The 13877-nt window shown below is 46.5% G+C and overlaps 1 protein-coding gene across 5 annotated transcripts in view; it reads left to right on the top strand.

The window, feature by feature from the left end:
- The first annotated feature begins 8187 nt into the window (after window positions 1–8187).
- Window positions 8188–13877, top strand: part of ZDHHC20 (zinc finger DHHC-type containing 20) — an 88205-nt gene continuing 82515 nt past the window's right edge. For 4 of the 5 annotated variants that reach the window (XR_003116518.1, XM_025364663.1, XM_025364662.1 and 1 more), the window contains exon 1: window positions 8188–8801. Coding sequence is in view for 3 of the 5 variants with exons in the window: in XM_025364663.1 (XP_025220448.1) it covers window positions 8477–8801 (325 nt within the window). In the remaining 2 variants the exon portion in view is untranslated. The remainder of the gene's footprint in view (window positions 8802–13877) is intronic. The other variant, XM_025364664.1, reaches the window with a different exon arrangement.

Raw genomic sequence — 13877 nt, 5'->3', positions numbered from 1 at the left:
TTTTTTTTTTGAGACGGAGTCTCGCTCTGTCGCCCAGGCTGGAGTGCTGTGGCCGGATCTCAGCTCACTGCAAGCTCCGCCTCCCGGGTTCCCGCCATTCTCCTGCCTCAGCCTCCGGAGTAGCTGGGACTACAGGTGCCCGCCACCTCGCCCGGCTAGTTTTTTTGTATTTTTTAGTAGAGACGGGGTTTCACCGTGTTCGCCAGGATGGTCTCGATCTCCTGACCTCGTGATCCGCCCGTCTCGGCCTCCCAAAGTGCTGGGATTACAGGCTTGAGCCACCGCGCCCGGCCAAAAATCAGTAGCATTTCTATATGCCAACAGTGAACAATCTGCAAATCAAAAAAAGTAATCTTATTTACACTGAGCCATGATTGTACCACTGCACTCCAGCCTGGGTGACAGAGTGAGACTCTGTCTCATAAAAAACAAAAAGGAAAAAATAAAATTAGCCAGGCATGATGGCGAGTGCCTGTAATCCCAGCTACTTGGGAGGCTGAGGCAGGAGAATCGCTTGAACCTGGGAGGCAGAGGTTACAGTGAGCCAAGATCCTGCCACTGCACTCTGACCTGGGCGACAGAGCGAGACTCTGTCTCAAAAAAAAGAAAAAAAAGAAAAAGAAAAAAATAACTAAAAGATTATAATTGAATTGTTTGTAACACAAAAGATGAATGCTTGAGGAGATGGATGCCTCATTTACCCTGATGTGATTATTACACATTGTATGCTTATATCAAAATATCGTATATATTCCATAAGTAGATACACATGCTATGTACCCACAAAAATTAAAAGTTAAAAAAAATCATGAGATCTATAAATGTGGAGAGAAGAGCTGCATTTCCTATAAAGGGTTGCAGCCTGCAGGTGGTCATCCTGACAGGCTCGGAAACACATCCCCTCGCAGAGACAAAAAGCAGGCACTTCAGAGAAAACCGGGAGAGGCTGTGATCTGTACCCAGTGAGATTAGCTATATATACATATTCAGTAGGTTACAGGATAATCTTACAAATATCTGTGAGGGAGGCCTAATGCATGCAGACTGGATAAACATATATGTTATATGTGACCCATGTTCACCTTGAAGTGGAACCTTAATATTTCAGACGAGATCAGGTGCATTCCGGGTGGTATGGCCGTGGACAAAGCCTAACTATTTCAGTGCATTACAGTCAGGCCCTATACATTGAAAAGTGAGGCAGGGATGCAAAGGCACTCAGTGCACAGCCTCTGGGAAGCGGCCAGAGCCAGTCCATGGTCGGTGGTCTCTTGCCAGGAGAAAGTTACTGAAATCAGTCTCTTGTCCAATCAAAGCTGTAGCCACAGCTGGTGGAAAGAGGGCGTAGGGGCCAGTTAGGCAGGTGTGGAGGTCAGAGGAGTAATTGTTTCAATATTGCTTATCTCCAGGCCAGTGCTTGTTTAGCTGCTAGAGAAAACAAGCAAACAAGCAAAAACCCTTGTGGCAGTTAGAGCGTAATTTATTCTGTAAGTGTAGGGCTTAACCCTTGCCTGGCATGGTCTTGTTTCCAATTTGGTATCTTACTGCCACAAAGACTCCATTCTCTCAGTCTTATGATCTCTATTTTACCATTAATGCTGGTCAGTTGTGTTTAATCCACAAAAGGGAGGGGCTGTAACGAGGCATGTGACCCTACCATCCCATCATGGCGAGGTACTGTTTTTAAGGTTTCTGTGGGGTCCTCTTGGCCAAGAGGGGAGTCTGGTCAGTCAGGTTGGAGGGGGCGTATTTTTATTTCTTTTTTTTTTTTTTTTTTGAGACGGAGTCTCGCTCTGTCACCCAGGCTGGAGTGCAGTGGCCGGATCTCAGCTCACTGCAAGCTCCGCCTCCCGGGTTCACGCCATTCTCCTGCCTCAGCCTCCCGAGTAGCTGGGACTACAGGCGCCCGCCACCTCGCCCGGCTAGTTTTTTGTATTTTTTAGTAGAGACGGGGTTTCACCGTGTTAGCCAGGATGGTCTCGATCTCCTGACCTCGTGATCCGCCCGTCTCGGCCTCCCAAAGTGCTGGGATTACAGGCTTGAGCCACCGCGCCCGGCCCGTATTTTTATTTCTTATCCCTTAGCAGGAAGCCAGGTCTGAGGGAGGGGTGGGGAATCTGGGTGAGGAGGAAGGGGCCAAAATTTTGCGGGCAGAGCTCCCAGATGGAACAGCATGACCTGTGCAAACATGTGCTGAGGTTCACAGAGAAACACAGCCTCGGGGCAGGCCGTCCAGAAGGAAGGGCTATGGAGATGAGGTGGGGCAGGAAGGCAGCTGAGCTGCAGGGCCTGCAAAGCCTTCATTAATGCCTCGTCATTCGGACCATTCGAGTGTATGAAGCAGATTTAATTTTCTAAAGGCTCACTCTGTGGACTGCAGGCAAATGGAAAACAAAGAAAGAGCCAAAGCTGCACAAGAGCAAACGTTTTCTCTCCGTGTTCCCGAGTGCTTGGCACAAAGAAGGTTATCAGAACAGGTTTGTTTCTGGGCGAGCACAGGAATGAAAAAGTGTTTACAGAAGGCTGGAGGAGGGCAGTGGTGTGTCGGGGCAGCAGAGGGGAGGCTGTGAGCTAATCCAGGTGAGAGTTGAGGGCAGGACACACACGGAGGAAGGTTAAAGGAGTGAGCAAACTGGGTTTCCAGCCACAGGTAATGCCTCTGCTTCCTGAATCGGTTCCACGTCCCTTCTTCCTCATCCCACCCTAAACCTGCTCCTTTTCCTTCTCTCCCTCCCCAGAGCATCACTGAAGAGTGTGGACTTGCAATTTTCCCGAACTCACTTGCTCCTAAAGCAAGCCGTGGCCCTTCTGAAGTTCTCAAAGAATATTTTGATAGTTGGTAGCATAGGGGAGAAAAGATTTTCTCACCCAGTGCACATTTCATAGCTGAGGCACCGGTCATAAAAGACAGATTAGCAAGAGAAAAACATGCACATTTATTTAAGTTTTATGTGACACAGGAGCCTTCAGAAATGAAGACCTAAAAAACAGGACAAATTGTGTTTTTTATGGACAGTCATATAGAAGTATGATTGGAGGACAAATAGCAATAAAATAGGGGGGAATTAGCAAGGCCAGTTTGGTTCAGGTTGCTGGCATCTCTGTGTCTTGAAGGATATACTTCCAGGTATAGGAAGGGGACCTCCCTAATGAGGTCCTACTTCAGAGAATTCTTCTATGGCCTACTTTAGGAGGGAAGGATGGGTTAGAGAGACCTTCTTGTTTTGGCTGTTCCCTCAAATGCCAAGGTGCCATATATTGGGGTAACATGTCCTGAACCCCATCAGCAGAAAGACAAAAACATGGTTTTATGGTTTTCTGTTTTTATTTTTTGAGACAGAGTCTCACTCTGTCGCCCAGACTGGAGTGCAGTGGCGCGATCTCGGCTCACTGCAACCTCCACCCCTGGGTTCAAGCAATTCTCCTGCCTCAGCCTCCCAAGTAGCTGGGATTACAGGCGCCCAGCTAATTTTTTGGATTTTTAGTAGAGATGGGGTTTTGCCATGTCGGCCAGGCTGGTCTTGAACTCCTGACCTCAGGTGATCCACCCGCCTCAGCCTCCCAAAATGCTGGGACTACAGGTGTGAACCACTGTGCCCAGCCTATGTTTTTTCATATATTCCAGCCCACCCCTCTGCCACTTGGATGGCTTGACATATTCAAAGGGCAGCACAGTAAGATTTAGCCCACTGCAGCAGGAAGCAAGACCCAGGACCTTGTGTGCCAAATCCCTCTTCCACAATGTCCAGATTGGAATTTTATTCTGTCTATTAAGTTTTAAATTTGACAGCAATATTTTCTTATTTCAAAGACTTGTAATTATTATTTTTCAAATCTACCTGTTGTTTTTTGTTTGTTTTCTTAGAGTCCCGCTCTGTTACCCAGGCTGGAGTGCAGTGGTGCAATCTCAGCTCACTGCAACCTCTGCCTCCCAGGTTCAAGCAATTCTCCTGCCTCAGCCTCCTGAGTAGCTGGGATGACAGGTGCCCGCCACCATGCCCGGCTAATTCTTGTATTTTTAGTAGAGACGGGGTTTCACCATCTTGGCCAGGCTAGTCTTGAACTCCTGACCTCGTGATCCACCCACCTCAGCCTCCCAAAGTGCTGGGATTATAGGCATGAGCCACTGTGCCCAGCCAAATCTACCTGTTCTTTTCCCATTTTTGTCTACTATTTTGTTTCAAAATTTTGTGCACTTCAGATGGAAGTTATTCCTTCATTTACCTCTTTGTACATGCATGCCGAATACTGTTTTTAAAAGTCTTCATCAGCCTTCTTCATATAATTAATTTTATTTTGAGTGAACTCTAGTTCTGATTGTTGATTTTTATTTGCATCCTTTTTCAGTATTAGATCTCTTCATGTGTTTTGAAATTGTGGTTTAATTTTGAACTAGTGAATTGTTTGTATTTTCTTCTTCACTCTTCCACATTTACATGTACATGGTTTCCATAAACCCTGTCTAATCATTTCATAGCTGCCTCTACTTGCCCTCATTCTTCCCCAGCTCTCAGTCCGGAACTAGAACTTAAAATGGTATTTTCAGGTTCCTGGATGGTGGTTATAACGGGGAAACCACAGATCTAGTCCCCAGGCTAGTTGGCAACTTGGTTTATTTCCAGGTTAGGGAGTTGCATGGTGTCCTCCAGTCTCCATGAAAAGCCATTATCCTAGAGATCAGTCAGCACAATTCTCCTTTGTTAGAGAATGGAGAGGGATAGAGGTGGGGGATGAGGGTTTGAGGCTGACTTTGTCTTTTATTTTCTATCTACCATTGCTATGTTTTGGAGTAGAGTGGGTACATCAAAGCTGCTCTGAAGTCCTAAGTAGCTTTCTTTTTTCTTTCTTTCTTTCTTTTTTTAGTAGAGATGAGGTTTTACCATGTTGGACAGGCTGGTCTCAAATTCCTGACCTGGTGATCTGCCCACTGTGGCCTCCCAAAGTGCTGGGACCACAGGCGTGAGCCATCATGCCCAGCCCTAAGTAGCTTTCTTATCACCTTCTTCACTGCCACAAATCAAGGTCAGGCCACCATCATCTCTTGCCTCTATGACTGCGACAGCCTCCCAACTGGTCTCCTTGCCTCTAGACTTTCCTCCCTCCAATCCGTTCTTCCTACCACATTCAGAGCGACTGTTACAAAATGTAATTCTGCTCACATCACTACACTGCCTAAAGTCTTTAAATGATTCCCTGTTGTCAAAACCAGTAGCAAAGATGGAGTGGAATCACAAGCCCAACATGGAAATGGAAGGAAGGGGTTTAAGACGCTGGTTCCAATTGCTCACAAACAAAAGAACATTAATTCATGGAGTAACTGGCTAACAATAGAAAATTTCAAATATTCGTTCAACAATTTCTTACTAAATATTTCCTACTGCAAGTCACTGTGGATGTGCAAGAAATACTTTCTACGTTCCAGAACCTTACAAGGTAGTAGGCAAGATCACACATTTCAATGAGTATCAAAACTACTGGCTGAGCGAGGTGGCTTAGGCCTGTAATCCCAGCACTTTGGGAGGCCAAGGCAGGCAAATCACTTGACTCCAAGAGTTCGAGACCAGCCTGGCCAACATGGCGAAACCCCATCTCTACTAAAAATACAAAATACAGGCTGCACGTGGTGGTGCACGCCTGTAATCCCAGCTACTCGAGAGCCTGAGGCATGAGAATCACTTGAAGCTGGGAGGTGGAGGTTGCAGTGAGCCAAGATCATGTGACAGCACTCCAACCTGGGTGACAGAGCAAGACTCTACCCAAAAAAAAAAAAAAAAAAAAAAAAAAGGAACGTGGCCTTATTTGGAAGTGGGCCTGTTGTAGATGTAATTAGTTAGGATGAGGCAATACTAGAGTAGGGTAGGCCCTTAACCCAATATAAGGGGAGAGACAGGAAAGGAGAATTCCACCTGAGGATAGCAGTAGATATTGGAGTGATGCCACTGCCACTGCAGGCCAAGGGAGGCCATGACTAATGGCCACCACCAAAGGCTAGGAAGAAGCAAAGAAGAATTCTCCCCTACGAGTTTCAGAGGGCGCGTGGCTGTGTTGGGCCGTTCTTACACTGATATAAAGGAATACCTGAGACTGGCTAATTTATAAAGAAAAGCGGATTAATTAGCCCACAGCTCTCCAGGCTGTACAGAAAGTATGGGGACAGCAAATGCTTCTGGTGAGGCCTCAAGAAACTTCCAATCATAGCAGAAGGGAAAGGGGAGCGAGCGTGTCACATGGCAAGAGAGGGGGCAAGAGAGAGAGTGGGGGAAGGATCAGGCTCTTTTCAACAACCAGATCTCTTATGAACTACTAGAGAAGCAACCCCTTATCCAAGGGGATGGCACTAAACCATTCATGAGGGATCCACCCTCATGATCCAGTACCTTCCACCAGGTCCCACCTCCAACATTGGGATCACATTTCAACATGGGATTTGGAGGGAACACACATCCAAACCATATCCGATATCCTTGCCAACACTTTGATTTGGGACACCTACCCTCCTAAACTGTGAGACAACAAATTTCTATTATTCCCCCGTTTTGTGGTACTCTGTTATAGTCACCCTAGAAAATGAATGTGACAGTTTTATAGCTGGGTTATAAACAAAATGTCATGAAAGATCATTTCTAACAGCCCTGGGGCTTGTAAAGGACATGGCTTTGTGCTGAGCTCTAGCAGCACGATTTTGGTAGGTAGAGATGACAGAGGAGAAAGGGCTTTATATTCTTCCATGTCCATTCGAATTGTATGTTGAGGTCTAACCCTCCCAAGCAGCCTCTCTGGCAAACTAGTTGAACCTGAACCACTTGAATGCCCTGAACCTACTGTCGACTAGGCCACTAACTGATAGGACTTTTAAGGCACAAAATCGGGGATAACAGAATCTTTTATACATGCTTTATTACTCAAGCAGCAGTGTGCAGTGATTAAATAATTACTCGCTTTTACTACATTTCTCTGACACTGCAAAGGGAGAAGTCTTCATGGAGACTTCAGTGAGCAGTAGCTAATTTAAAGCTCAGTGTAGGCCGGGTGTGGGGGCTCACACCTGTAATCTCAGCACTACTTTGGGAGGTGGAGGTGGAGAGGGGTTGGGATTCCTTGAGCCTTGGAGTTCAGGGCCAGCATGGCAACAGGGCGAAACCTAGTTTTTTTTTTGTTTGTTTTTTTGTTTTTGTTTTTGTTTTTTTTGAGACGGAGTCTCGCTCTGTCGCCCAGGCTGGAGTGCAGTGGCGGGATCTCAGCTCACTGCAAGCTCCGCCTCCCGGGTTCACGCCATTCTCCGGCCTCAGCCTCCCGAGTAGCTGGGACTACAGGCTCCCGCCACCTCGCCCGACTAGTTTTTTGTATTTCTTAATAGAGACGGGGTTTCACCCTGTTAGCCAGGATGGTCTCGATCTCCTGACCTCGTGATCCGCCCGTCTCGGCCTCCCAAAGTGCTGGGATTACAGGTTTGAGCCACCGCGCCCGGCCGAAACCTAGTTTTTACACAAAATACAAACATTAGCTGGGCCTGTAGTCCCGGCTACTCTGGAGGCTGAAGCAGGAGGACTGCTTTAGCCAGGAGGTTGAGGCTTCAGTGAGCCCAGATCGCGCCACTGCACTCCAGCTTGGGCGACAGGGCGAGAAGACCCTGTTTCAAAAAACAAACACAAAATCTCATTCTAACGAAAACTGAATGCTAGTAGCAGGAACTGGTATTAAGACTGCGGTCTGGAATCCCTTCTAATGCGTCTGACCTTGCATTATGAAGTCTTCACAGTGATGTTTCTGGGTTCTATATGATTATCGTCATTGCTTAGCAATCTCAAGTGGTAAATAAATTCTTTAAATTTCCGTAGTCGTTTGCGGGACAAGGAGAGGGCCATTTACATGCTCTTTCCTTCTTGCTACTCAATCTTAAATTTGGGTTACGAATCAAACTGATGGACCCTACACGGCTTCTACCCGAAATTACAGATATCTACCATTTCATCTTCAAGAAACGGAGGGGTTCCGCCAAGATGGACATACGAATCACAGGAGGAGCCTTCTGACCACGTGCATTCTTCGCACACTGAGTGGGGAATGGCTTTGTCATGTTTGAAACGGTGCCTCAACTACTCAATGTCCCAGGAACCCCAGTGGAGCAAGTTGTGTACACAGAGGCCCAAGATCCACAAATCAGCTATGAAATCATTTCCATAGTCTCCCTCCCCCAACGCGTCTCGATCCACGAAGACCATCCCCTGTCCCTCTCATCCATCAAGGGCGTGTTTTTCTCCCCTCCTGCCCCGACCTCCCGCGTCCGCCCAGCCTGTCCACATCCAGCCCCGCCACGCCCCATGGGCGGTCCCGAGCCGCGGCCCCGCCCCCTCCCGCCCTCCCCGGCCGCGGAAGCCCCGCCCCCAACAGCGCGGAGACCGGGGGCGGCCCGCGGCCCGCGGCGGGCGGGCGGGCGGGCGGGCGGGGACGGACGCGGGGGGAGGGGGGCCACGGGATGTGGGGTGGGGGCGGGACCTGGCCGGGCGCCGGGACGGGAGGAGTCCCGGCGGCGCCTCGGACTTTTGCTCCCACAAGCCCTGCCTCGGAGGCAGGGGAGCTGGACCAGGAGCCGCCCGGAGCGCCCGAGTCGCCGCCGCCGCCGCCGGGGCTCCCGCGCTCCCCAGAACGGTGGGACGCGGGGCTCGGCAGCCGCCCGCGGAACATGGCGCCCTGGACGCTGTGGCGCTGCTGCCAGCGCGTGGTGGGCTGGGTGCCGGTGCTCTTCATCACCTTCGTGGTCGTCTGGTCCTACTACGCGTACGTGGTGGAGCTCTGCGTGTGTGAGTACCGTCCCCGGGGGCTGCGGCGGGCGCGGGCCGCGGCTCGGGCGCGAGACAGGCCTCGGAGCCCCGCGCCCGCCGCCTCTGTGGAGCCGGCGCCGCACGCCGGGCGTCCGGCCCCGACCGCGCTCGGAAGCGCCGAGGCCGCTGCACCCGCCCTTTGTTCGAGCCTGCGGCGCGGCCTTCGGGCGACCTGGGGCTCCTGAAGCCTCGCGGCGGCTTCCCGGGTGCGGGTCTGGCCCAGGGAGGGCCCAGAGCTTCCTGGTTCCCGCCGACCCGGGGGGTCCACATCCTCCTGGGGAGGAACGTGCAGAACGGGGGTAGGCCAGCTTCTTAGAAGGTGTAGGTTGTGTTTGTGGCCTTTTTGGCTTTTGTTCATTTTTTAAAAAAACCAAACGTGTTCCTCCTGGATTGTTTTTGTTCAAACAGCGCGAGAAGAAACGCCTGTTACCTGTAGAGCCGGCTGCGGCGGGTTGGGGGAAGGGAGGTGTGTCTTTTGGTGGCCTCGGGCTGGAGGCGGGTCAGACCTGGAGGACGAGTGAGCTCCCGCTTTTGAATTTTTGGTGGTACTTGACTCATTGTAAAGTTCATTTATTTCTACTCTGAATCCACCCGACTTTTGCAAAAGATTAAGACAGAAAGAATGGGTGGGAGGAGACGTAACCTGATTATCTTTTTCTTGACTGATTATTAAGGAGGTTTATATTTCTTATATTCATATTTTGGCGTCTTGTTTTCGTTACTTCCATTTCCGTGATTAGTTCTTAGCACAAAATTCTCACCGGATTCCCTGGAAAAAAGGAGTAGCATTGCAGTGTACTTCAAGGATTTAACCTACTGGCTTGAATTGGTTGCCTGTAAGATTGAAGGAAATTGGTTGTCATTAATCAAAACACCGTTTAGGGGTGACTGCTATATTTGTGATGTTGGGCAATTTCTCCAAGATTGTTTTGTCTTAAGTCAATTGTTCTCAGACTTTGAGTATGTGGATATTTTACACTTAAACCAGCCTCACCTAGGTTGTTCTGTGTACATCCGCTGCCTATATCAATTTTTTATGAAAACCTAGGACCAAATGGTAAGTGGTGTTTGTAAACGTAATCCCTTGTTATTCCAGAATGATCTACTCTTAGTCCTTAGACTGAATCTACCATTTTATGAAGGACTGTTAATAGTATTCTTTGAATAAAGAACCACATGAGCTAGAAACTAATGTTATGAATGAGAAGAATTTGTACCACCCACTCTTGAAAGTGGCTGAATCAGGACTTCAATTATATTTGGATTTGTACAGCTTCCAACCAAGTATTTGGTTAAAGCCTTAGTTCCATACATGGAAGAGAATGCTTTGGTTCAGAAAATTTAAGGGTAAGTTTTAAAATTAAAACATCCACTCTTAAAATTACTTTGTACCTATAGAACGCTTAATTTTGAGACGACTATCCCTGCAGGGAGGCCCAGAATAAATTAGTTGTGGAATGCATTTCCAAATAATACTAATCTTTTCAATATCATTATTTAGTCTCATCCTTTTGGATACCAGAATGTTTACTAAAAATGATGTTTGAGTCTATTAAAATTACTAGATTTAAATATTTCTGGGAGCTGCTTCCAGAAAGTGGTAGTGATCATAGGATTCTCATCAACTTATGATGATACCTCCTTTAATCTTCTTATTTACTGTGAAGTGAGCGTTTATTCCAAAAGTTATATCATTCCTATTCCGTCAGAAGATTTTTCCTACTCGATTTTAATTCCCATAGTGGTTTTGAAGTAAAGCTGAAGGAGCACTAAAAATGTGCTTTTATGTTGAGATTCCACAGCTTAACCTGTAGATGGTTTTTGTCAAAAATATTAAAAAATGAGATCAAGCGGTGCTGTGGAAAGTCTTAAATTGCTTCTGATTTCTTTCACCTGCTTCAAATAAAGAAAGAGAAATGAACATGAATTGAGAAATGCCATGTGCTAGAGGGATAGAGGGAACATTTCATTCACCCTCTCCTTTAATTCTTTCAGTATGTGAGAGCACAGGTATCTCTACAGGTGGAGGAAGTGAGACTCTGAGGAATAGGTCCTTTTGGTTAGGTCACACAATTGTTGATATTGGAATGTGACCCACATCTTTCTGTTCTTTTATGTAACTTGAGTGAGCTATGAGGGTCAGTGGAACTGTAATTGTTTGGGCCATAATGGTGTGGGGGGGATAAAGGGGTCGGCATATTTTTGGAGATCACTTAGTTAGGCTTGAGACCCATACCGGAGAGATTATATCCTACAGTTTCATTAAGTTAAAACATTCTACAACTATGGCCTGATGCTTGGCAGAATCTTCAAATATTTGGTGGTGAAAGGTCTTATGTAGAGGCTGTATTAAGTTCTGAGTTATTTGATTTTAACTAGAGAGAATTTGGGAGGTGTGCAGTGTCACTGGAGTATAAAACAGTTGAGCATAAAAGCTATCCTTTAAACTCATATTAAAACTATCCTTTACTCATGTTAAAACTATCCTTTAAACTACTTGTATGTATTTGTTTTCGTAAGTACTGACCCTCCCACTGAAATATGTATAGATATATTTATAGGAGGACTTAAATGGAGGGAAGTGTGAGTTTTGTTTTTTTTTTTTTTTTTTTTTGAGACGGAGTCTCGCTCTGTCGCCCAGGCTGGAGTGCAGTGGCCGGATCTCAGCTCACTGCAAGCTCCGCCTCCCGGGTTTACGCCATTCTCCTGCCTCAGCCTCCCGAGTAGCTGGGACTACAGGCGTCCGCCACCTTGCCCGGCTAGTTTTTTGTATTTTTTAGTAGAGACGGGGTTTCACCATGTTAGCCAGGATGGTCTCGATCTCCTGACCTCGTGATCCGCCCGTCTCAGCCTCCCAAAGTGCTGGGATTACAGGCTTGAGCCACCGCGCCCGGCCGGAAGTGTGAGTTTTAATTAAAAGTGCTGTTTTAGTAATTTTTATAGGATGTTCTTTTTATTTATATATATTTTTTTGAGTCGGAGTTTCACTCTTGTTGCCCAGGCTGGGGTGCAGTGGTGCGTGGGATCTTGGCTCACTGCAGCCTCCGCCTCCCAGGTTCAAGCGATTCTCCTGCCTCAGCCTCCCAAGTAGCTGTGATTACAGGCGCTGACCACCACGCCCGGCTAATTTTTTTTTGTATTTTTGGTAGAGACGAGGTTTCACCATGTTGGTCAGGCTGGTCTCCAACTTCTGACGTCAGGCAGTCCACCCGCCTTGGCCTCCCCAAGTGCTGGGATTACAGGCATGAGCCACTGCACTCGGCCTATAGGATGTTCTTAGATTATGGTATTCTCTATCAAACTAGGAGGAGAAGATCATAATTAAATCTTTACATGTATGTATTCATTTAATCTTAATAATGATCCCCATAAAGGTTAATTTGTCTACAGTTATAGAGCCAGTAAGTAGTATGGTAAGAATTGGAATTCAAGGGTTTTGGCTCCAAAGCCCATGCTGTTAACCACTATACAATGAATGACTAATCTATTTGGTGTCCAGATCTGGACACTCAGGGCAGATTTCAGTCCTGTATATGGTATATTTATATAAAGTACTTTTCTTTTAAAAGGCAGCGGCAGAAGATTCCTAAATATCTCAGACAATAAAAATACCTGACCCACAGTAGGCTGTAAGTTGAACAAATTGTTGATTACCAAGAGGCCCTCATTCCATCTCACCTTCTGTAACTTCCTAATTTTGTAATTAGACACACACCCCCCCCCCCTTCACCAGAAGTAATACTGAGGACAAAATTGAGGAAGAGGGTAATGCATGTAAGATGGCCATCTCACAGGAGTGATAAGCTGAGAAGCAAAGATTAAGTAATTAGTAATATTGGTCCTTGATTTTAAATTAGACAGAAATTCTATAATTTTTTTCCCCAGGGTTGATATTTAAAGTATGAGTGGATTGAATAACTTCTTCTCTTTGGTCAAGATGGTTATTTTTGAGGAAAGTGCTAATTCTGGTTCCCAAGGTTTTATCAGAATATCTTCTTGTTCGGGTCATCTTGAGCTGTTAGTAGATGTGTATCTCTTCTTTGCATGTAGAGAATCTTAGACCTTAAAGAGATTTTAAAGATAATCTTGGCCGGGCGCGGTGGCTCAAGCCTGTAATCCCAGCACTTTGGGAGGCCGAGACGGGCGGATCACGAGGTCAGGAGATCGAGACCATCCTGGCTAACCCGGTGAAACCCAGTCTCTACTAAAAAAAAAAAAAAAAACAAAAAACTAGCCGGGTGAGGTGGCGGGCGCCTGTAGACCCAGCTACTCGGGAGGCTGAGGCAGGAGAATGGCGTAAACCCGGGAGGCGGAGCTTGCAGTGAGCTGAGATCTGGCCACTGCACTCCAGTCTGGGCGACAAAGCGAGACTCCGTCTCAACAAAAAAAACAAAACAAAAAAAAAGATAATCTCATTCAATCCCTTTACTTCTGAGGAAAGTATTGTTCAAAAGAGCTATGTTGTTTGTCCAAGGACAGGTATACCTTTTATATTTTTTCAGACAAATTTGTGGAGCGGACTCTAACCTTTGAGTCTGTACCAAATACTTCCTTGTGTCTCCTGCATAACTTCTTCAAATTTAGAGACAGATTAAGATAAATAACTTAAGCACTGTCATTGTACACACTAGCTTGACACAGTTGATTCTGAAGTATTTTATTGATCTTGAAAGAACCCGTTTTCTATTTCATTGATTTTTCTCTTTTCTGTTTTGTTGTTTTCCTGTCTGATCTTTACTGTCTCCTTTCTTTTGCTTTGCGTTTAATACGCTCTTTTTCTAGATTAATATGGAAACCAAGGTCATTTATTTGAGCCCTTTCTTAGTTAGTTAGTCTTACAAATTTACCTCCAAATATTGCTTTAGTTTTATTCTATCAATTTTAGTATGTTGTGTTGTCGTTGTCATTCAATTCAAATTATTTTCTTGGGCTGGGCACAGTGGCTTACGTCTGTACTACCAGCACTTTGGGAGGCTGGATACAACCCTGTCTCTCTTTTTGTTTTCTTTTTTTTTTTTGAGACGGAGTCTCATTTTGTTGCCCAAGCTGGAGTGT

The sequence above is a fragment of the Theropithecus gelada genome, chromosome 17 (genome assembly GCF_003255815.1).
Source record: "Theropithecus gelada isolate Dixy chromosome 17, Tgel_1.0, whole genome shotgun sequence".
NCBI classification, from domain to species: Eukaryota; Metazoa; Chordata; class Mammalia; order Primates; family Cercopithecidae; genus Theropithecus; species Theropithecus gelada.
Note: the sequence above shows the minus strand (reverse complement) of the source record. Positions and strands in the feature narration are given on the sequence as shown.